Below are 25,597 nucleotides of genomic sequence, written 5' to 3' on the forward strand. Positions count from 1 at the left end.
CACCACAACTTCATTTCTATCCTGTCTGAGACCTTCGTGAAACATCTGGATTCGTACTGAGCCTTAATTACAGTAAGGTGAACTGTACTAATGAGGAGACTTTTAAAGGAAATTGGCTGTAATGGATTTTATGCTGTAATATCACATCATACACATGCACTCCACACTTTTCAGATCGACATTTGTAAAAGATTTTGAAAAGCATTTTGTCCTTCTTAAAAATTAAGTACTAATTTAAGTTATTAAACCACATGCAACTCATATATTAAGCGACAGAGAATGACATGTTTGTTTACACATTTTGTCTTAAGTGCTCCAACCACGCTGCACTACTTAAAGCCAAGTGCGAGATCACAATCTAATGTGAAAAATAAAAGAGCAAAAAAAAACAAAAAACAAAAAAAAAAAACATAAATGCCCCAAATTCAAGTTGTGTTGACCAGCAGAGTTCTTTCATGAATAAACTCTGGACAATGTCCTTAGCGTCTCCTGTAACGCTGTGCTGTGGAATGTGGCTCGTCACTCCTTCTGAGGGAATGCAAAGGCCCCCTGAAAGATGCAGGCTCAAAAATATGCAATGCATTCACTCCAACTGGCTTTCCAGAACAATCACCTACCGCTTTTGTTTTGAAACAAACGACAAGACAGGTAAAGTCCTAAGTGTATGAGCTGTGATATCATTTCTTATAATCTCCATTAATGTTCACTGTACACAGCAAAGAGAAATTGATTGGCTTGCAACTTGTTCATCTTATGGCCTAAAGAGACAAAGGGGACTATAATTAATGCATATTCTTTCAATCAAAGCACAATGGCTGATGGTTAACGGACAATTCACCAAAGAGGAAAATTCTTTCGCTAGACTGAGTGCCAATGTGGAGTCTCTGTGTACTTCCGAGACCAGTGAGACAGTCTCACAAAAGCTGTCATGGTTAACCCACAGTGACCCACAGAGAGCAGAGAGGGGCAAACAAAGAAAAGAGTGGGGGAGATCCCACACTGAGCCATACATAATGATCAAGGACAAGGACTACAAGGTTATTTTGTGATGCAAAATCTTCAAATTTTACAATAATTTGAAACTAAAAAATAGTTAGAAACCATTTTGGAGAAATATTTTTTTATAATCATGAGGGTTTTCTAGTGGCATACCATTCTAATCACCCCAAGAGCTGTTGTAAAACCTGTTAAAATACTGTACAAATGAGCCAAGAGAAAACAGCCCACAATTCAATATTATTAATAATTGAGCACTGTGTCCTCCATCAGGCTGTGTTTTTGGTAGATATTAAATTTTTGAAGAACTCAATCTTTTCCTCCTTTTTTTTTTGTTTGTTTTAATTTGAAGTCTTCTTATGGCAATTTTGGGTATTAAAATTAGATTTTTTTTCTGTAAAAAAATTAATTTTCCTAACTTTTTGTTCCAACATATACACCCGGGTGCTTAGCGGGTTACCCATCTTAGCTGGTGGTCCATGAAGGAAGGAAACCATCCTGACAATGTCATTTTACCTCCTCAAAATCCAAGAGCTCCTCCACCTTTGTGAAACAACCAGCTTAAATTTGTTCTCACACCGTACTGATTTTTTTTTTTTTCACCCAAAAAATTGAAAAGGCTTCACAGCATTTTTAATCTAAAAAAGACTTAGATTGTGCTCAATTTTTCTCGTCTGCAGTAGCCCGAGCTGTGGAATGCTTTCCTCGATGGCCCCAAGGGAAAAGACTGGCAGGGACGGGTACGTGTGTTTCTAGGGGATAAGGAGTAGAAGAGGGGGAGGAAGTGAGGGGCAGCACTGGCTAGGCAGCATGACATTTTTCCATTCCTCTTCATAAATTGGCAATTTAGGCATATATGGGAAAAAAAACTACGTGCCTGAGACTGACTTGGCCTTGTTTTATCTGACGATTTCTGACAGCGGAGATATACGAGGGCTAATAAAAGAGACTGACAGATGAGAATTTCTGTGTGCCACTTGATAGGAAAGAATGTCAAGTGAAACAGATTTTAATTACACCATTCTGGCCATGAGGATATTATTAAAAATGACCATGACCTGCTTGATCTTTCTCATAACAGCCTATTGAGGGGACTGAATGTGCTATAACTGTCAACACAAATATTCCTACGTTGTGGCTGGATACATTTGTCACTCGTGTAAATGCCCCATTTTTATCCCAAGGTTAGACTGAACTCAGCACTTCTCTTTTGACCCAAAATGCAAAGTTTGGTCAAATTCAAGTTTGGTGCATTTACATTCGGCTCCCCTTACTCTGATGCTCCTTTCACAAAGCATCGACTCGGGAAGTTTGAATACATTTACATGGCACACTCATGGATTCACTTACTTGCTTATTTCGCTGTGAAAGGTAACTCTAAATTATTTGAGAAAATTTGTCTACTCGGCTTTTTCTTGAAGCGTATCTAAAAGACTGAAATGAAAATACGGCTTGGGAAGTTGAAATACACAGGCACAATGCAACTTGATACACTGTTGGCTGGGTGTTGCCAAGTAGCCAATCCAGAAGCACTACTCATTTTCCTTGACACTGATTAGCTGTGACCTCAAAGAGAGAAGATGGGCAAGACTGTGGATGTTAGGTTCTGTGGTAGTGCCAAGACCATTTCTAATGTATCCAACTAGCCGTGGCCATCGTGTACGTTCTTGCACCAGAGTATAATTCCAGTTCCAATTCCAATTTAGCATTTGGTACGGCTGCACCGATTTATCCGCCAGCTGATTTATCGGCGCCGATCTCCTTAATTTTGGGAGATTGGTGATTATCTTATCTACCTCATCAAACATCTAAAATCAGCCACTGTCCTCTGCTCAGAGGTTTGCGTGACATACCGGTCCACCAGGTCATGTCTGCACATTTGCCGATAACAATAGTCACCCAGCCGTTGTCAACTCAGTGACTTTCTTGCTATATTTAGCAACATTTCAGACAAAAAAAAATAAAAAATTGGCCTCAGCCAAAATCAGAATTGGCAGGTCAGGCTTTTTAAAGATTGGTAATCGGCCAAAAACCGCAATCCGTGCACTGCTAGCATTTGCATGTGTATGTATTCAGAGGCTCAGTTGTAGCAGCCATGCACCATATCTTTAAAATATAACTGCATCAGTGCACGTTTATGGAATTGCGCTGCTACAACGTGAATGTTTATCGAAGTTCTCATTACATGAAGCCGACTTATGCACACTGCTTTGGATCCCAGCCTGGGATCAAGACTATTAATTGCATTCAGACTTTTTTTTGTGAAATTTCCAGGAGAAATAGCACACATTAATAGTAGGAAACCCCATTTAGTAATCCAAGTATACTTTGGTAGGTCAAACTAATCTCTATTCAGACCAACAGTCATTAATTACTTTTTATAACGCAGATAAATAGCTTAATCAGGGAGTCATTATGACCATTTTGCCATTCAGAAATGCAAAGAAATGCAAAATGCAAAATTATGCAACAGTGAATCTCAACATATAGCAATTTATAGAGTGGAGTGATAGTGGTGCAATAAGAAAAAAACAGTCCAACTTATTTTTTAATCCCTCCTACAGTTATTTTTATGAGTGTTTATTGTTGAATCATTGACCAACGAAAAAGAGAAAAAAAGGAATATTTACATTTCCTTTATAGCACAACTGTAAAAAAAAAATCCCTCATGGGTTTTTAATTGGGTTAATGACAATGTCAAAGTCAAAGACACAGCTGTTTAGTCTTTAGGACAAAGGCATCCATGGGCCCTTGCCGATCAATCATATTAATGCAGTGAACAGCTTTAGGTCAAGAACGGATCATACAGGAGATTCCTCTCCATCTGTATGTTTCTTTGAAAAACGTCAGAAACTGAGGATCTGCAAAGTTATGAATGAATGAACTCAGAGCCACATGGGACAGAACGCAAGGCGAAAGTGAAATGTGGTCTTCGGTCCTGTGTTACCATGGAGATTTGGCTTAATGATAGATTTGGATTGCCATTAGCACAGACCATTAGGCAGAACTGCCTCCGAGGCCAGGTGAGGTCATGAGAACACCAGTAACCTTTAGAAACCAGCCTGTTCAGTAATACTAAATGGACGACAATGTAGTACAAAGGTTATCCACAGAGTCCTTCTAAAGAGTAATCCCAAAAACAAACACGAACCAGGGAAAATCTTGTAGCTTTTGAGTCATTATGAGAAACTAAGTTAATGGTGGAGTTTTGCAAAAATAAGTAATCAATTGTGCCTTAAATGACGGGTAGCACTGACCAACGAACAATTATTTTGACCCATTACGACAGTTCTACGCCACTCCGAAAAAGCATTTGCAATCTTGCTTGTTTCTTCCGTTTTCTCTTTTTATGGCCCCACTGTTTCAGGTCAAACACATTTTAACGTCAGGCAACCATAACCACTGGGGTCTAAAAGATTTTGAGTCGTTTAACTTTTTCAAAATTTCTGCTGTTCTTGAATCATTCTACATTGATGCACAATGTGTTGTTTTCTGAGATCATTTAGCCTACTTTATCTTGTCAGACGGGTTCCATTTAACCGATTTCTTAATTATACAGGTCAAGCAGTAATTGTGAGTGTGCTAGTGGAACTGAACTTTCAGAAAAAAAAGTGATTGATCACAGGTAATTTTGTGTTTTAATAATATTCTAAAATGACGTTTCTGTTCCGTCTCAAAATGAGGCACCAAAACTAAACAATGAGAAAAACGGAGTCCTGCATCCAAACTGTTGCTGTTGGCATTCAGCACTTGTATCCGTTCTTTTTGAAGGAGGACACAAAAACGCCGGGGTCAGTAGTTCAACCTGTAGAAAGTCTCACTGCATCAAAGATACCAAGTGTGGCTGCCAAAATCTGTTCTCAGAGACCTTGTGAGCAAACTCAGCTGCACAGAGGAAGAAAGACAACAAGCGGTTTTAACAGACAACCTGCCAGTGTGACGGCACCGAACAGTGTCAGCATAGCAATGATAACGGATGACCAAGACAAAACCGTTTCAAGTTATTGGAAAAAATATCGGAAACTAAAGCATGAACAGCCATGAGGGGGATGACCATCTCTTCCGTCAGAGACTGCTGAAGGTATGAAAGCTTATTAGAGAAGAAAAAAAAAAAAAACAGACAGAAGGAATGTGTCTGCCCAGGAAGGTCATGCTGTAATTAGAAAAACCTGTGGCCTACTGACTTCCCCAGCCAATGAACTGCCGTCACAGCCGCCATCACCTTTCAGAAGATCATCTGAAACACCCTGGCATGTTAAGTGATAAAATGCTTTTCCTCTGCTTTGAAGTCTGAGGCGGGTTGTGAGGGGTGACAGGCATTTATTGTTGTCATGTAACAAATGAGATCACTCGCTGCTTTTATCAAGTCCTCATGTATGTGCTTGGCTTGTTATTCATTGCCGTGCCAACCTTCCAGTGTCACAGGTTGGGAGTCGGGGTAATTAAACACGGTAACAGTTACAATATACAATGGGCATGTGGGGGAGGTGGGGGAGTTTCTAGAAATTTCTACATATTTTCATGTTACAACCACAAACATCAATGTATTTTACTGTCACCTTAAAGTAAAATTGTTCAGTAGAAGGAAAACTACATGTGATTTTCAAAATGTTTTACAATTTGAAATATGAGAAGTCTTTTGTGCATTTGTATTCACTTCAACCTCCTATTTTCTGATACCCCTAAAAAAGAAAAATTGTGCACCAAATGCATTCAAAAGTCAGATTGCATTTTTCACTTGTGTTTTAGTAAATCTCAGTAAAAATTTAGCTGTTGCATAGGGGTCTCACAGGTTTGTTAGAGACAATTAGTGAGCAAAAGGCATCGTAAAGAGCAAGGAGCAGAGCAGGAAGGTCGGCGAGAAAGTTGTGGAAAAGCGGGATTATGTTATGAAACAATATCCCAAGCAAAGCTTTGTCCAGTCCATCATCTGAAAATGGGAGTAGTGTTGCACAACCGCACACCGGTCAAGATAATGCTGCAGGAGGAGGGTGAATATTAATGCACAATGCACTCTAAATAAATTTAGAAAATAATTTATTTTCCTTCAGCTTTGTGTTCGTTATCACATAGAATCTCAATAAAATATAAATAAATAAAGCGGCAACCACTCCCACACTGAACCCATTCTCAAGGAATGTGAATACTTTTGCTAAACACTGTAGCTTTTTTTTTAATAACTGCAAAATTTCAATGAAAAAAAGAGAGAGCAAGGTGAGGTTTAACAGGAATTATTGCTTAAACTGAATTGTGCTTCTCTTTACAGAGAGGTGTGTCCATGCATGTTATAGGTGTGGAAAGAGAAAAGAAAAATTATTAGCTTCATAGTCTTCATTCTCAGACATCTCAAATCATGCAAAGCGTATAATGGCTGGCCCAAAATATGCCGCATTAGACTTAAAAAAGGAAGCAGACTGCCCAACCAGGTTCACTGGCTTCCCCAAGAGCCCTTATTTTGCTTTCCAGTAGGAAACACTGGGCGTGTCTAATGTGGATACACCTGAGGTTTGCGGGTGAGTGGGTGTGTTTGTGTGTGTGTGTGTGTGTGTGTGTGTGTGTGTGTGTGTGTGTGTGTGTTTGCGTGTACACGAATGTGTGCAAGTGAAAGATGTGGTTTTGAGCTACGCCCTGCTAATCGTTGCCTGCTGGCTGCGTAGTGCTTTGATAGCCATGTAGGTCTGCATACTGAATGGTCTCCTTTGTAAAATCAGGTGCATTCCTCTCCAGTTTTATAAGTCCTGCCATAACTGTCTGGACATGAAAATCTATATAAACATGACTGGTAAATAGAAGAGCAAACAAAGGACAAAAAAAAAAACCCCACTGAGCAACTGTTACAATACAATTTTGTGTTTATTCGATTTAGAAAAGGAGAATCGGGGAGAAATTTAATCACAATGTGATTTGTTGAGGTTTTAGAAACAGTTTACAAAAACATTATTCAGACACAGAGACTCAAGTTAACATAACACTAAACCCACATAGCTGCTTGGATTATATCCTAAAGGGTGCCTGAATCCAGTCCTCGAGAGCTACTATACTGTAACATTTAGATGTACACACCTAAATAAAATTAATTGCTCATTATTGGATATTTTGTTAGAATAATGTGCTATGTAATTTCTCATCACTTATTCCGTCTGTGTATGTGACAAAATAGTATATATAGTTTTTAATTCAAGCTCCAAAGAATATGCAATTTGCCATCTACACATACTTTTATTGAGAAGAGCAACTTTTTTATCCATTTTATGATTTTGAGGATAAATGAATGCAAGAAGATTTATTGCTAAACGATCCAGAAAATGTGGTAACCCGTATCAAAAGGTTAGTGGTGAGACTCATGGCTTTTCCACACAGGCATCAGTTCCCATTAATAAAAGGACAGCCAGGTGTACAATGTGCAAACGAAGCCCCGTGGTGCTTTTCCATAACTTTTTTTTTTTTTTTAAGCAGACATCCGACTCAAGAGAACTTTGTAACATGAACGTATCATTTTCAGGGTGATGCAAGTCTGAACTCCTGCTGTCTGTAACAGAGACAGACAAACTGAGGGGATAATTTGGCCTTTAATTCGCTGTTCAGAGAATGATAGATGGTGTTCTCCGTATATCAGAAAGTGAAATGTCTGTCCAAACTTTGCTTCTCCGTTACAAAACAAACTATAGTCGTGGTTTTAAAGAGCTTTCAGGGTTCTTAGTTTCATACAGCTTTTAATTTGACAAACGGTAATAAGAGTGGGGGTGATTTCCTAATTCATAACTACTGATTAAATTATTTAGTATATTAAAAAAAACTGCAACAAAAAACTCGGGAGAATGAAATAAAATGTAGATAAACGCCTTATGCAGAAGAAAGTTGATATTCACTCTCTTTCCTCTATGATGAACATGTCTTATGACACAACTGTATATTTGGCATGATAATCTCAACTGTTCTGGCAATATGACATCACGTGAGAAAACTTAGAAAACTTCCTTTTCTAAGTTAAATTATGAAGCACTGCTTAATGCCATGCAGAACAAACAAACAGAAGGTGGCGCCACGGCTCGCTGACCCTCAGACTGAAATGAATCATGAGTAAAATAAGTTCAAATGCAAATCCTATGAATCAAAAGGGTTCAACAAGCAATCAAGCATTGCATGGCCAGTGTCACATACGTTGGTACGTAATCAATTCCTTTCTTGTATTTTGAGGATCATTGCTTACAGGTAATGAAAACCCATAAATGTGGATTACTACATAAATACAATAAAAACAATTTTAAGATTTAAAAATTGTCAGTCTGCTGAATGTGTTGCACTGTTTGTGCACTCAGTACCTTTCAGGTACTTTTGCTTTAATTACTGCATCAATGCAGTGTGGCATGGAGCCTCGAAAAGTGTCCTTGCAGAGACGCTGCACTTGATAAAACAAGTGCAACAGATGACGAGAGCTCCCAAATCATCACTGACTGTGAAAAGTTCAGTCCTGAAATCTGTGCCCCTCAAGACTCTGCAAATATGATTTCACAATAAAATGCATCTGAATAGAGAAACTTGGACAACTAAGCAGCAGTCCAGTTAAAATGCTTCCAGTACGTTTTTGGTTGAGGAAAGGAAACCCTTCACCCATGAAAATAGCAACAGCAGACAAGATTTGACAGAATGGTTTTGGTTTTGAAAAGTAACTGCTCGAAACAAAAAATACCTGCAAAAATACCTGTCCTTTTGTGGCAAATTCTTCCCACAAAAGGGAAAGAAAACTCCTCTCCTGGTTGCAGACGAAGTAGAAAGAAAGCAGACGACAGTGTAGGAATGTCTGCAATGTCAGCTGTTCTACTGAGCCTAACAGCAAGCAAAATAATGCAAAACAGGGATCAGCATAAAATATTTTACTTTCAAAGAGGTTCAATAAATTCAGAGCCACAAACCACAACCTCAGAATTATCAGCTTTAGCAACACCTTTGGCATTAGAAACGTGAAGAACCACTGGAAAAAAACACAAATAAAACGTTGTAACCAATTTGCTATGGCCTGACCTTTAGCAACAAATCACTGTTTTGTGTCAAAACAACCAAAGAGCTCATGGAAACTGCAGAGACAGCATGTACCATTCTCCACCACAGCTGAGGCAACAGAGTGCTTAGGGGTCTCTCACTCATGCTTTTACTTTGTACACAGATCCTCTAAATCATGAACATTCCCTCCATTTTTTCACATAATCTCTCTGAAGCGATGTTGGCTTTAATTAAGATTTACTTGTTGGGGGGGGGGAAATGACGTTTGAGTCTTGAAAACTGTGCAACTCACCAAACAAGAAATGCATTATATATTTTTATATATATATTTTCTTGCTCTCTTCTTCTTTTTGCAGTTTGGCTTATCATCTGTTGTTTCTCATTAGAAAGATTGCGTCTCAGCTAAGCCATAAGGTGAGCTATGGAGCACACAGATGTTATCAGAAATCAACACGATGAATGCAATGAAAACTGCTCGTATAGATTCTGTATCCAAGCATCTGCCCTCACTCAGTCTCAATAATGAAACGGTAATCCCTTAAAAAAGATTGCCTTCGGGTCTACTTGAGAAATGTTTACCCTGTTGTAGCAGGTGTGTGTGCAGCTCCTGTTTCTATGCTGTTAAACAACCTGTGACAACCACCCACCGTATGGGTGACGTTTGAGAACGCAACATTTGTGTGTGTGTGTGTGTGTGTGTGTGTGTGTGTGTGTGTGTGTGTGTGTGTGTGTGTGTGTTGGGATGCGGAGGAACAAACAGCCGGAACTGTTATCGGCCTCAGTGAGGCCACGACAGAGCACGTCGCTGTGATTAACACTGCGTCTGACAGAACAAATGTCTGGCAGCTGCTTCAGGCTGCCACCCTCATTGAGTGAAAAGTCTAGTGTTGAGTTTAACCTCCAGAGGCATTACCTGCCTCACAAAGTAACACTAAGCAATCAAAGCTGGGTCAAAAATGGCATTACTCTTGGTCACCTGAGGGGCCTATTAAAGATACTCCCACAGCAACAGCAATGGTTTAATGCCAGACACTTAACACCAGAAAGCCAAGCTTTTAAGAGCGGAGGATTTCTTTAAAAAGGGAAGAAGCGGGTCCCGTGGGTCTGTTTGTCGGAGGAACTATTAAACGTTGATGAGAAAATACATCCATAAAAAAAATTGTAAAAAAATAAAAAAATGATGAGGGTTGAAACATAAGGATGCATTAAAAGATCTGATCTGTGTTTAGACATGAAAATGCCTTTTATGTCGTTCATTATTAGGAGCATATTCCGCCTGTAAACTAGTAAGCATCTCTGAAAGCCTCTACTTTTGTTGGGGGTGGGGGGGGGGTTAAATTGTACTTTTACTGAAAATAAATCAACTGGCCTTTCTGAAGTGGAACTAGCTGGTCCCAATTTTCTTTCTAAAGAAACATAGAAACTCATTTGTATAAAACTGATTTAATTAAAACAACTGACCACAACAGAAATGTGCTACAGCTACAGTGGAACCCCAGTGTTTGACGGGGTCACAGACCGCAGCTGTGGTGACTATTTTCTTCTTTACTCATTTATTATCTGTGATTCATAATCCTTGCGACTCTGCCCAAATGGCAAAATATTAAATTAGAATCAAAATGAAAGTTCATAAGACTTAGAATGCATTAGTCAACAATTAATGCACTTCAAACTGTCCTTTGTTATTCAAGTATTGCAAACACCGACATCGTAACAAAAAATATGTGCAACAGAAATCAAAAAGACAACAAAAGTTACAGGTAATATTTTAACTTTAATCGTCAAGATGCTTGAGTCTACATGCTGTGGCTCCATGCTGGTCTGTGTGATGTCAGAACCAAACCAGAGCAAAATGTCAGACTTCTACACATTTCTCATTGATCTTTTGTTACTGAAACGTACAAAGAAAGAAAGCATGGCTGCTAATGTTTGAAGTTCTGAAATTTTTGCATAAAAATAAACATTCTTTCAATTCAGTAATGTAACGAACCATAACTCTGCTTGCAACCAGAGTTATAGAAAAGCCTGATTTTAGATTCTCAAACACCACCGCAAAAGAGCAGATACCATAAACTAAAAAAAGAAGTGAATCTGAACATGGAGTCCTTGCAGGATGAAAATTTCCAGAAGCAAAAAGGGAAGAAAGATCTAGGAGGAGCACAAGATGGAGAGACTGAATTAGCAAAGTTTGTGTTTTTGTGGTCTTGGCAATGGGGAGATCCCAGAGGAGAGCTAATGACTGTAGTGGTATCTGGCATGAGGACCAAGTTTCCTTGACCATATTTAAGTTGCTTTCGGTCCATAGCCACAAAGTCATAAGCAACATCTGCTGAGGTATCTTGCAATTATAGCATTATCAAAGTCTTTCCTCCCATTTATTTCCACTGTGAAATATACCGCTTAGATTTGCCCAACGTTTTGCCCTAGTTAAAAAAGCCAGTCATGACTAATGAAAGCCATTTTTACTGATGGTGTGAAAATTATATGTGTTCAATCATGTAATAACCTTTTAGAGGGGGTGTCATACTTTTCATGCACATAGTGCCACTTTATAGCATAATCAAGTAACCACATTACCTTCAGTTGTTAAAAAAGTTTTGCACATATGAAACAACTTAAAAGAAATTTGACTTTGCAATTTATCATTTCAACATTTTTTAGCTTTACATGATGTTATGTTATTCCCTCGTCAAAAATGTAACTGAAGTGCTGATTTGATTCTTTCAAGCATATCTGAGAAATCTTTTAATCTCCCACGGCAACCAGTCAGCTGTACGAAACGCTTGGTGCGACCGAGCGCTGCCTTTGAAGACGAAGCTCCTTCTCGGAACTGCAGCTTCAAAATCTTTGGCCTCACAGAGCAGCCCTCGCCTGCGACTCCCCCACTCAACTCCTTCAGACTAGTCAGCAGCAATTAGCAAACACCTGGTGGAACTGCTCATCTACTGGGCTCATTATGGATTCTATAACAGTGTGCTATTTTAAAGGAATAACTGTTCTTTTTTAAAGTAATCTTTTTAATTGTTAAGAGTGCTCAAAATGTACACACAGAAAGTATAAAATTAAGTATTTTGTTTATTGCAATTCTTAAAGAGAAATCAGTGTCAGCTAAAATTGGCACCAGGAGGTCAAACCATTACTATGCTGGTGATCAGAAATTGGCCACTACTACTTCTTTTCACAGCTTTTGTCTTTATATATATATATATATATATATATATATATAGTAATGGGAAAATGCTGAAACCACTAGAAATGATGGGTAAAAAAAATAAAATAAAAATCACAGAGTTTAACTTTAAAAATTGAGTTGAAAAGAAGAGGGCTGTCTGCTCCATGGAGGAACAACAATAGGGCACAGTGGCCACTGCTCAGAGCTGAAACTCTGTGACCTCTCATCTGTCTGAAGTGACCTGAACAAGAGAAAGGAGTGACCAGATTTTATTGTCTCGGCATGTGAAAAAAAGACAAGGAGCTGCTTGGGCTTGATGGATGGGGGCCAACTGGGAAAAGTGACACTGGGAATAAAAAGAGTTGTATCCCGCCATGAAACAGTCAACCCTCCCAGATTTCACATGCTCAAATCCCCCTTGTATTCAAGGGTAGATGTGTGTTGGTGTGTGCTGGATAACAAGGGAGCCGTGTTGCATGAGTGTGTGCAAGACGGGTTTCAACAGCCTCATGAAAAGCTGTGCATGCACGCCTTTTAAGTCGTTTCTTTTGCTGTTGTATGCTAGAAAGCAGTGGAGGTGGTGTGACAGCGCACATGAAGCAACTCTTTTCCCCTGTAATTTCAATACTGACTGAGTCAAACAAAAGCGACGAAGACAGCAGAGCTATGAGACATGCATCTACATCAGAACTGCTGAATCAGACTGTGGAAACCACCACCGAGGTGATGGAGCAGGTCGGGGCTGGTAGATGGAATATAAACACACAGTGTCACCCTGGCCTGCCAAGATGGATCATTGGAAGAGGCAAATTATGTGCACAGCGGACTAGTCTTCAATGTACAGCTAAGGATGATGCGTAGTTAGTCACAGTGGAAGGCTAGCATACGAATTTCAAAGAAAAACATCTGCTATGACATAATAAGGGTGTCCCTCAAGTCAAAATTATAGCTAAACAATGGGAGGTATACTAGTCTCCGAGTGTGAAGCATTTAGCGATAGCTGCAGTATGTAAGCAGTTCATTTTCTTTTATGCAATTCTTCTTAGCCATCGCTAAATGCTTCACACTCAGACTAGTATACCTCCCATTGTTTAGCTATAATTTTGACTCCTAATATACCTAGGGCACTTTATTTTGAGTTTAATTTTAAATATACGTGCAGTTTGAAAGTCCAATCAACAGCAGATGCCTCCAGCTAAGAACTGGAGGCATAACTTCAGAAGACTGTGATGCCTTGCATGGCTTTTTTTTTTTTTTTTTTTTTGCACAGGCTCAAATAATGCATATGAGATTACGACCATGTATGGAGGTTTTCAAACTTTTTTTCAGGCTTGCAGAGACTCAATCTGATGCAACACGATCTGGTGTATTTTCACTGGTTAGAGGTGGCATTACATAGGAGTTGCACAATGAATTTTAAAGTGTGCAAATATATAGATTTAGGTAATGAGACAAAAAACTATTTATTTTTAAAGGGTTTACTATGACACTATATTTGGAATAAAGATATTTTATTATTTTTTTCCAAACAGATATTTCAAAACTACAGCATCCTATTATTTACAAACTTTTTTATTAACTACCTGTATATTTTAACAAAAAAGAAAATGAAAAGTCCAGAATTTGTAGTCTAAGCCCAATATTATTATGCAACAGTGGCAAAAGGAAACGCGCAGTGATCTTTCTGTACAACACCATGGGTGCTTTTTATGTAAATCCTAAGATGAGAATTGATTTGATTCGGTTTCTTTAGTTACTCTATGTTATTGCATTAGTTTGTCCAGTGTATGCATTAGTTTTCGTGTAGCTTTTTATTGGGTGTCCTGGTAAAAAACCTCAGAGTTTAATCAGAAATAAACATATAAAAACAAACAGATATACACATACCCGACTCCTTCTTGTTCCCTTTGCCTCCATCTCTATTCTTCTTCAGCACAGCCTTGAACATGGTGAGGTTCCTGGAATCCTCTCTTTAAGGCCCCTGAAGGAAAAGTGTGTACAGTGAGTCCCTTACATGCAGAGCCACAGCTGTAACGCATCCATTGTTCCTTAAGGAGAACTGAGGAAACCGTCCTGCAACACAACCAGTTTCATTGTTAAATATATGTTATTGTCCATGCACCTGCAGAAAGGAGACTCATCTGATGCAGGATGTTTATCCAAAGCAACCTCGACGAGTTAAAGACTGTTCCTAAAACCTGACAACACCGCGGGTAAATGTTGTATACGCTGAGTTTTCCCACCGCACTCCCAAACCTGCAGGTCATCGGCAGAGGGAAGCATGGAAAGAATGCTTCAATATTTGAACAGAAAAGGACAAGTTCTGTTATCGTCTTCTGCAGGAAAACACTTGGTCGAATGCCCCGAATTCCACACGTAATTGATGTTATGTGCCTGAGCTACAGGGCTTTCAATTAATATCCACGGCTTTTTAAGACTGCTCTGTCTTTGGAGTCCTCAGAGTGAAATGCTAAGAAATAAACTCAAGGTCCTGTCTGGTTGTGCTTGTTTGCACTGGAACTATTCTTAGTCGTATGTTGTTGCACCATGGTTAAAACATTCCTAATGCAGCAGCAACAGCAGCTCTGACAGTTAATTGTAGGGGATTTTTTTTGTTTGTTTGTTTATTTGTTTCCAACCCTTTAAAAATGTATCCTGGCCTCCTGCAGTTTATGGTTTTATATTAGTAACAGCAAAGATTTTTTTTCCCCCACTGAAAACATTGCTTTTAGCCAAATAAGGACACATCATCTGCAAACAAAAACAGTTCTGAGTCAGAAGCCAGTCTCCACATTATCTCACTGTTCCTACTGTTGCTGTGGGAGATGCTATTGATTTGCCCTTTTTCATCCATGATGGTGTTAGATGGAGCTCTGTAGCAAACCCTCCGCCTGATTGGTTACTGGAGGTTGAGGGGGGTGCATGGCGAAACTTTAAATCATTTCAACTCCTCCGTGACCAGTCAATAAATAAACTTTTCATTGATTTTGAGACTTCACAGACACGCTTTTGATCAACACTGGGGAAATGTACTCCACTCTAGATTTAATTTGATCATTTAGCATTTGATATGATTGGTTGGATGCGTTTGAGAATGCTTGAACAGCTGGGCAGTATGCACCAGTCAGCCTAAACCTGAATCTATTGAGAGCTGTTCGATCATGGAAAACAAAACACTTTTAGTGTCCAAGTTTCCACCTAAGGAAGTAGATCCAATACTCTTTCTAAAAGTGAAGTCAATTATACATATTTAATCACAAACTTGGTTGAAATATCAATGTGTACAATCGCAATTGCAAGGAAAGCTTGGAATCAATATTTGCCATGTACCATTTTGAGTTGAATGCATTAGAGTTCTGCCTAGTTCTTTTATATTTAGCCAGTTGAATAGACTCTTCTCTAAACTTCTCTAAATGCCCAAATAGCAGTATTTCATTCAATGGCTAAGATCCTAGAGTCAGTAGAGTGTGGAGGGGACATAATAATAAAGCAAGTGTCTTGAAAATTACAGTTATTCACAACGGATATATTTATATTTCAATATTTTCCTTAAATTATACAGCCCTAGTAAAAAGCCATAAAGGAACCAATTTTCTACGTCATGTTGAGACAAGCCTGCGGTTCATTCATTGTTATCCTATCGAGACATCAAGACTTAAACAGGTTGACGATGTAATAACACATCATCAATCATGTTAATTGGAGATATTAGATGCTGAAATAGATTACAATGCCAACTCTGTGATAATTATGTCTGCTTTAAAAAAGTAAAATGCCTTTTTTTCCCCAGTCACTGCTTTGAACCGCTTCGTTCACATTCTCCCCCTGCCATTGCTAAAACAGAGCAGAAAATCAACGTCATTATTCACAACTTCTCCTTCTGTTCGCCGATTGGCCCGGTAAAAAAAAATAAAAAAATCTACCAGTGGGAATCCATGTGAAGGGGAGAAAGGCCAAACTGTGCTATAGGCGAGATTTTATTCAAGCGGGATTGCACAGGAAAATAATGGCCAAGCTACTATCACCAGGTTTAGCAAGTTTTCTGGGGAAAATGCCAAATATATTATACAAATCTAATAATTGTGCCATTCTGGATTCCAACAAACTTGTGTAGATTTTACAGGAATGACACAGTGCACTACATTGGCTTCTTAATGAAACAGTTGTGTGATATCATATGGAAATACGCTGCTCATCTCCACAGTTACAATGAATAACACCCAAAGGAAATGAGATACACCCTTTTAAAACCCTAATAAAAAAACAGCATGACTAATTTTTTCCATACCTTTCTCCCCCCCCCCCCTTTTCAAAAGCTACCAGAAACAGACTCACACACACACACATTATAAAACTCAGAATAAAAACTGTCATGTACTGTACCATCACATTTTATTCACAGTGAAGCCACTGTCGGGCATTAATTAGACCTATGCAACAACGACACAAAGATCAGCACATACCATTGAACAAAACTGCTTAATTGGGGACATAGCTGTGACCTTTCAGAGAAAGGCTCCTTAGAGAGGAGCCGTGGACTGTATGGTATGCAGGATGATGGGATCAAGATTCCTCAAGCTCAGGTCCATCCAAGTGCATTTAAGACGGGTTCAAATACATACAAGGCCCCTTTAGAAGGGGCCTCTCAATATTACCACACAGCAGCGAAAGCTGCTCAGAGGTTCACAGGTTTGCAGACACATGCTGGTAGGACAGACATAACAGACTGTAAACATTCACACCTACTAATAGAAACAGCAGAAAACCACGGCCACCTTGCCCTCTTCGGTTATTTAAAAAGAAACAACAATGTAGCTGTCCAACGTCTGTAGGGACCTTGTGGCATTTTTGTCCAAACATATTTCAGCAGGGAGATGGCTACTTTGAAAACGCCTAACGTGACAATAAAGTGCAGCGTTAAGACGGGTCCTTTTCAAGAAAGAGAAATTGAAGTCTCTGCTGGTTCAAAAGGTGCCGCCAGTTATCAACGTGCCTGTTTTCTAGGTCATTCCTCATGTGATGCAGTTCAAATCCAAACAGGCTGAGAAGAAAAGATCCTCACCTGCACCATGTTGACATGACACGGGGTTAATAGAGCTATGTGGCTACTCCAGTTATCTAAGAAAAATAGCTTTCTAGAGAAAAAAAAATTGGATTGTTTGCTCAGAATGCCACTGGTAAGGAAGCATTTTACCTCAACTGGATGCTGGTGAGGAAGCGTGAACTTTGTCCTCTTATTAGGTGGCACACAATAATGAAAGTACTCCAATCAAAACCACTCCTCTCCAGGTAAACAGCTATTTCCCACTGTAAGCGTTCGCTTTCCAGTCAAAATGTTATGCCAGCTGTCTTTATCGACCAGTTTCACATGAATAATCATGCTCGGATTTCAACACAGTTGGCATAGCAACGTGGAAACTCTCAAACTGGTGCCGACCTTCGAAATGCTTTGACAAATGCTGTCGAGAAGGGGAACATTTCAATTCTCATGTGAACTCGGTAATTATCTATTCTCTTGTTGTCCATTCAACGAGGGCAGGAAACAAACCCGGCCCGGCCTGCGAGTTCGAGTGCTTCAAAAACAATGGCGAAGAAAAAAAAAAATCTTTTAAACAGGAAGTGTGGGGATTAGGTACGAAGGAGAGCAGTGTCAGTCACTGTAAACAAAAGGTTATTATTCACACCAGAGCTGAAGGGAAAATACAAATGAAGTGATATTTATACTGCTGGTTCGACTTCTCCTGTGTTCATGCCAGCGAACAGAGACGTTGTCCTTGCACAGAAGGGAAATGCATAACCTCGGAAAAACCTCACTTCCTCTCAAGTGTTTTTTTTTTTTACACATTTCTTCAATTGCTTATTAATAAATTTTGCACCAATTATCACATTAAAAATACCATGTTATGGTTACTGATTACGTTTCTCTGATCTTTGTTTAAAACCATTCTAATTTAAAAAATAATTGTTTAAAACAAAAAAAAAAAAAAACTCTCATAATATCGGCATTTACAATTCTGACCCTGAAATGAGTCTGTTTTTGGTAAGAAGTGTACATCAACAACCAAAAGAACAGGGAGTGATCTTGTAGAGAGGTTGACTGAAGCTGTAACAGTTATGGGCTGAAAAGCCAATCAGCGAGGAAGAAGTCAACTTCAAAAAAGTTGCCTTTGAGAAAATAGACACAGACACAGGAGATTAATATTTGGAGACATGTCCTGTGGGCTGATTAAACTAAATCTGAAGTGTGTGGCCATGAGGAGGAACAAGGGAGAATCTTGTGTAAGAAAACATTTGATTATACAACCTTAAAAAGTGGATTATGAATTAAAATTAGGGATGCTTGAAATTTTGTTACTAACTTTGCTGCTAACCAATATTAATATATATATATATATTTTTTTTTTTAGTATATTGATATCGGTCAGATAAAACTGGGCCTATATTGACAGCTAGTATTTATTTCTATCTTGTTGCCGTTGGTTTCGTAAATTTGCTTTGTTTGTTTTCGTAAATGTCTTATTGGTGCAGCCAATATAACATTTGTTTTATTTACCCACATTTCAACAGCAGCTTTATTTACTTTTCATTTAAATGATTGTCTTCTAATAAAAATCAAACTGAGGCAAAACTCACACCTAATCAGGCATAGCAAAGCAAAACCTAACATGAAATTCAAAAGGATCCACATTTAATAAATCATAGGAACAGACTAGGAAGAAGGTGGAATGTTTTCTTGTTTTTTTAAAGTCACTTAGACAACAGAGCAAAAAAAAAAAATTCACAAAGAAAAGTACTTTCTAGAGTTGCCTTCAGAGGACTCTTATTCTTAATCCTACTTAATGCGCAGGATGAATACTGATATTCATCAAAAACACTCTGATAAGTACAACTTGTCATCTAACCAAGTGCTGACAGAAATCCATCAGAGAAAAAAAATTATTCTTCAGTGATGTAGAATTTGACAAGCTCCCTTTCTAAATTAATTGAAAAGTGAAGAACATCTTTTAAAATCACCAAATATTTAAAAAAATATATATATATATTTTTTTTTTGACTGTGTTTTCTCGAATTTGATAAATTTGAACTTCATAGGACTTACCACAACCAACAACACATTACCTCTGATGAGATGTAACTGCTAGCAATCGAGAAGATTGAGCATTTTTTGGTTGTTTCTCACGCCTAAGGCGGTAGGTAATTAAAAGCTGCCTCAGCTCTAGCAGTGACTAGATCTTTTCATCTGCAAGGTGAAAAAGATCTCTAGACAATTTGAGACAGAGCAATCATGACTAAATAACTTTGTTACATCCCATGTAAGAATAAAGAGAGACAAATGACTAAACTGGACTCATTTATTTATCCTCCCCTTTCCTTCCCATCTCTAAAAAACAAAAAGGCACAACTTCATTCTGTCCCCTCAAGAGAACTGCTGCCACTACCTTCTTCCATTTCAACATATTAAACTTGACTGCACTAGTACTGATTTCCAGTAACGCAGTTAATGAAGCTCTGGAGAGAAAAAAACGATGGACCACTGGAACTTCAGTTAAATTTGACATTTGCCTCCTAGGGAACTCTGGTATTTGACCAGGAGTAAAACATTGACAGGAATGTTTTAAAGTCTAAAAGGAGGCTCCAGCAACAAACCATTAATGACATTGTAGGGTCTTTTTTTAATGAGGAAGTTATTTATTCACTTTATCATTCATATTAAGAAGAACTTTTCCATCACTAATCAATTCTTCCTTTATCATTTACAATACAATGAAAAACTACCAAAAGATTCTGTTTAAATATCATAAATTAGGCAAAGCTAGCACTGAACAAACACACAAAAAAAAAAAAAAAAAAAAAAACACAATGGTTTTATAGCAACATTATTGCAGAAACCTAGTTAACTGATGGGACAATCTAATAAAGCCAAATGAGATATTTTTCATTGATTCATTGTTACATCAAGAGCACATCCAGCTGAGGACAACCATCTTGTTTGCATGCTTTCTTTGTTGATGACTGATTTATTAGTAGCTCAGTCACTCATCTTAATTGCCTCCTCCCCACATGCAGAGATTAAGACCGGAGGAGCATTAAAGGAACCAGAGAACACATGTTCTGCACAACAGTGACATGTGGAGATGGTAAAATTGTGAACAAAAGAAGGACATGTTCAGTTTTTAAGAGCTTTATCTGCAACAGCCTTCCTAAGAGATCACACATATGTGCTGCAGTTTGTGTGTTGCACGCCAGCAAAGGAAGCTCCCCATTTTCCCCTTAAACTCTGCTGATTACGGACCCTAATGTGCATCTGCCTCCAAAATATGTTTTCACTGAACAAATGACTGCAACACAAGTTGTTAAGTTAATATCACTAATCTCCTAAGCTCCCCTTGTCCATTTCTGGGCGTTTTAGAAAGTCTGAACTGAAGTGTGAATCAGTAACAGCTGCAGATGAGAGGTCCTTCCAAACACAAGTCAGAGGGTAAACATCAAGTGTCCATGTTGAACCTTCTTTATGGTCATCTGGACATTTAATCCCATAGAAGAAGATGGTTCCATCTTTATGAAATACGCCAATGTGGGACAAGCAGGCACTTTTATAACGGCAAACATTTTTCTACCATTCTTGTCTTTAACTTTTTAATAAGTCGCAGAGAGTTTTCTCTGCTCGTACATACATGTGGTGATGTAGAGACGCTGTTCCTCCACCTGCTGCTGTGCACTGCCAGACAGCTGGTTAAAAAGAAGGACTCCAAATCATATCCTAATTTACACTTATCTACTTGTAGACAGTAAAGGAGCACCAGCTGTAGCTCTGTTTTGAAGCTTTTGAGCAGGCTGTCCATTAAGCATCCGACTTCTCGTTTATGTGCGACTCCATGAAAAACAAAACTGCAAAAGGTTTTGCACAATAAACACTTTGAAAATATTTCATTTAGCTGGTGTTCACAAAATAGCGTTGCTTATGTCTGAAGGAAAAGCTGAAGTAAAATAAATGTTAATTGAACTTTTAAGTAAGTTTGAGGAACAATCTTTACAGTTTTCTGAAACAATAGCAGAACTTTACACATTCAGGATTTGAAATTTCCACATTAGACGCGATACCATATGTTTTAGTCATCATACCATAAAATGGGGACAACCAGTTCATTTCAAAAAGCACAACAAAGGCTTCTGTAAGACATTAATATTATTACGCAACACAATTTTTTCAAAAGGGGCTTGTTTATGATCCTCCATTCCAAAGCTGTGAACACATGAATACTTTCCTGAGGATCAACTTATTTTGTAAACAGAAAATCCAGCACAGCAGACGAGAGAACAAAAACAACCAGTAGGGAATCGTCAATTGTGGCTGAAGCTTTCCAGATAAAAATCAAGAAATGATTTCTGAGTTTGGCTTTGAGGCAAACTGACAGATAATATGTTAAAAGGTACGATGAATAACAATGTGATCACACAAGTTATTTTTCCCGTTTAAGTTGAAGGCCATTGTGCTCACCGAAACACTGACTTGTAAAGAGTTTCAAAGAGTTTTCCTCAGACCGTAGCTTGCCAAAGCAAACTGAGATAAAAGTAACATAATTCGTTTAAAGCAGATTAGAGGTGATGCAACATAATGCGTTCCGGAGTAACACTCTTTGCTCCGTAAAATACCATGCAGTCACATGGCTAGGCAGGAGCAAAGACGTTTGCCTCATCTACAGCAGAAATCCGCATCACTGCATTTCAGCGGACAAACTTTTTAAATCTGGACTTTCTGCTTGGGAGAAGCTGTGAAGCCGCCTTTGAAGGACAAAATTCATTCAGCAAAATAACAGCAACGACTCAGTATGTACTTTCTGTCGGGTCAGTGGTTCCCGTAAGTTTCCCTCCTCGGCCATCACAATGCAACTCTGATGCCAGCATCTTTTATTGGCCAGTTGGCATTGGACCATGGGAACCAGGCTCTGCATAGACTGAGAGGGGAAAGACGCCCCCCTTGTCTTCCCCCACTCTTAACAAGATGACTGCTCTGTAAAGCAGGCATCTTCCGACAGACAACTGGGACGAATCAAGCTTTGGCACAAAGGCACGCAAATCCATTCTGATGGTTTCATCATCTGTGTAAAATTAGATGAAATTACACTGGAAAGTTAACACAGCACAGTCACATGATCTGACCGCAACGGTTTTCCGTAACGTCTTTCCCACCTGTTGGGGTTTCTAATGCAAAACAAGCCCTGTCAAGGTAGAAAGCCAGGAGGCTGTACAGACAAAAACTCTCATAAATCCGATCCAGAGAGGACCTTGAATCAATAAATTTATGAGCTCGAAATCAAAGTCAGCTCCCTTCTGATACGTCCTTTAAAGACGTTGAAACACAACTTTGATTTTCAAAGCACCGGACAGAAGTACCACTCCTTATCTGACGACAACCAGAAAACTGCTCAGGTTATATACAGCCAGCCTGCCCGTCTGTCGTCAAACTTCAATGACTCAGTTTAAGTGGGTGGACAAAATTACTGTACTTTACCCCTCATATAAATCTGGGCTGGCTTCTGCTTTTATAAAATGCCCCATCCAATCTCAAAATGCAGACCGGGGATGAGCATCAAACAGGTCGGCACAGTTGGAGGAAGTGCAACCAGTGTCTTCAAATATCTCATCAGTGAGGCATTAAAATGAATCTCTTTATAATAATGTGAATCTAACTAAAATGTATCAACATAATGTACTTATATAATCAATAGCTCCTTTAAACTGACACCAAGTTAATGTTTGAGAGCAGTCAGAAGCAAACTTTGATTTGCTGAATCTTGCCCAGTAATAGATGCCAGAATCAGATTAGTTCTGTTGAGCTTTTTGGGAAATACAAACTCTAAAATGGCAGATCTAATAATGGATAGCTTTTCCACCAAATAAAATAACTGTTAATTGCAGCACTAATATTGTTATTGCAGCTCTAGTTTTTATTTCAATGAAGCAATCACAATATAATCTCTATGATCCCTTTTAAATAACACATTATTGGTTGATGTTTTTATAGAATTTAAAAGTAGGACATAATAGAAAAAGTAGCATTTTTTTTTATTTTGGTATTTTTCCCAAACACATAAAGGCAAAGGGAAAAATGGCGACGTCAATCACTGTCCAATTGATTAGTGGATCTGTGGTTTCTTTTAAAACTTGTTCTTATCCTTTGGTACATCTAATAGATTTTCCCTTGTATGAACCCAAGCATAGTGTTTCCTGTTATGACTAACCTTCAGTCAAAACAAGCAGAGCCTATGATGCATTCATGAGCCATAACATTTAGGAGGCTGAAGTCTTTGTAGATTTTCTGCTGTCTGGATTTTGGATTTCTTTCAGAAGAATATTCAATAAACAATGCATGAAACATATAGTTTTGTTTCATAGTACCTTACCATCAGTACATTTGCAGTTTTTGCTCCAACTGTTGGATTTGTGATCTTGCAACTGGTTGTGCTGTCGGCCTTGTATTTGCCATTGAAGGTCGCAGTTTAAGGAATTTCTGAATTTCAAAATAGTATTCAGTCATAAACAGGGTGCTGCTTGGAGGGCACTTCAGTTGCAGTTCCACTAAATATGTGATGGCTAAAAATTCATTTACAGAGCAACAGCAATATAAACACAAAAGTGACACAGAAAATGCATAAGATCAACCAGTGCCAGCTTTTACAACCAAATGACAAACATTAATAGGTGAAAGTGTCATGGTTTGTAGATGCTTTGCTGTAGCAAAATCTATCCAGGTCACCATTAAATGTTCATCGTAAACTGTAAAGTATCAGAGGGGGCATGAGGAAAAAATAAATAAACAAGTAAATAAAACATTAAAATTAAGCTAAAGCAGAATGGAAACTGTGCAATAGAAATTACTCACAAGTTAGTCCAATAGATGACTAAGTGAGATTTAAGAAATGCGATGATTCAAGTCAAAGCCCAGATCTTGGTCTCCTTAAGGTGTTGCTGCCATGACTTGAAAACGACTAAAAAACATCTTGAAGTTGAAATAATTAGGAGGGTATGGTGTCCTCACTCTGACTTGACAAGCTCTTTTGAAAGATGAGATTTACTTTAGTTGCTTAAGTTCAACTAAACCACTTCCTACATATAAACAAAAAGATAATTAAGCCTGAATTTGGAAATATTTTTTTAAATAGAAAACTAAATATTTAGAGGGGTGTCCTCACATTTTTCACACTGCTGTATAAATCACACTCAAACCTATCCAGAGGAATGACCCAATTTAAACTGCGTTAGTAAATAAATAACCCAATTAAAGCACTGCTACTTTAAAGACTTATTTATATGCGCAACGCATTTCTTCACGTTAGCGTCCTGAGTGATGAAACAGCGGTGAAACGCTTTCATTTAGCGCCAGTTTTGGAGTTTGAATGGTGTGTGCTCGCTGATGTTCAGAGCAAACTCAGCCTCAAAAGTTCGAAGAGTTTTATAACTGAAACAAACCAACAAACAAACAAAAACGAGAGTCTATAAAAACGAGACAGAAATATTAAATTGGAGCTACAGTGAGTCAGCTGTCTGCCCCGCTGCTTCCCATGGCTACTCAATGGGCATGTCTCGGCATTTCTCCTCCTCACAAACTTCCAGCTAAAACGTGACACATCTCCCCTGAACTCCTCACACACCCTCCAATCAACAGTCTCCACAATAGCACTTCTAAAGTCTTACCTGGTAAATGTCATGGAGATCACAGTGCCGGCAAAAGGGGGGGGAAAAGTTCTCCCGGTTCTTACAGCGTACTTCCACACGAACTCAGTCCCAGACCCAGCTTGATTCAGCAAGGTAGACTACGAGCACGCCGCGGACTCCTCCTTTTCCTACTTCTTCTCCTCCTCTTTTCCCCGGCATGAGGTCATCTGGAGGCAGAGCTCGGGGAACAAAGTCCGCGTCCTCCCTCCTCCCACTGGAAAAGCATCGTGGACATGAAAGGAAGCAGGAGATAGAAGCCGCAGGGTTACAGGGACAGAAATGTAGTATATAGCCCACACGAGATTCCATCAAAAAAAAAAACCATTAAACTGTTCTACACTTTCCTGATCCCAAATAAATACAAGTTGTAATACAATTTTAGCTAGGTTTGTGCGTGGAAAATATTGTTTAAAGCTACTCACCACTGTTTTTTCTGAAATCAGTCATTTTCTTGATATAATCATCTAAAAAAAAAAAAAAAAGTTATAAACGGCAGGTTTTCTATTTGTTTTACTATTTTGTGAATGTTGTAAATTCTACACTCCCAAAAGCAATCATAAGTCTAGTGACATCACATAAGGCTGCTGGTTAGCTTCCTCCTACACACTTGTGTTTATTCCCTCCCTTTTTCCCTCTTTATTCCCAGTCCATGCCTGTGTTGGTTGTCAGATGTTACTAAGAACAATGTGGGTATTTGATTTAGCAATTTGA

The 25,597-nt window shown here is 38.6% G+C and overlaps 1 protein-coding gene across 2 annotated transcripts in view; it reads right to left on the reverse strand.

Moving 5' to 3' along the window:
• tanc1b (tetratricopeptide repeat, ankyrin repeat and coiled-coil containing 1b) overlaps nucleotides 1–25,107 on the reverse strand; it is a 103,512-nt gene extending 78,405 nt beyond the window's left edge. For both annotated transcript variants that reach the window (XM_015057492.1, XM_015057489.1), the window contains exons 1-2: nucleotides 24,866–25,107; nucleotides 14,057–14,150 (exon numbers count right to left, since the gene is read on the reverse strand). In XM_015057492.1, coding sequence (XP_014912978.1) covers nucleotides 14,057–14,117 — 61 coding nt within the window. In that variant the 5' untranslated portion in view covers nucleotides 14,118–14,150; nucleotides 24,866–25,107. The remainder of the gene's footprint in view (nucleotides 1–14,056; nucleotides 14,151–24,865) is intronic.
• Between the last annotated feature and the right edge of the window lie 490 nt (nucleotides 25,108–25,597).

This window comes from Poecilia latipinna, unplaced genomic scaffold, assembly GCF_001443285.1.
Source record: "Poecilia latipinna isolate Pla-1442-1.1 unplaced genomic scaffold, P_latipinna-1.0 Scaffold1467, whole genome shotgun sequence".
Lineage (NCBI taxonomy): Eukaryota > Metazoa > Chordata > Actinopteri > Cyprinodontiformes > Poeciliidae > Poecilia > Poecilia latipinna.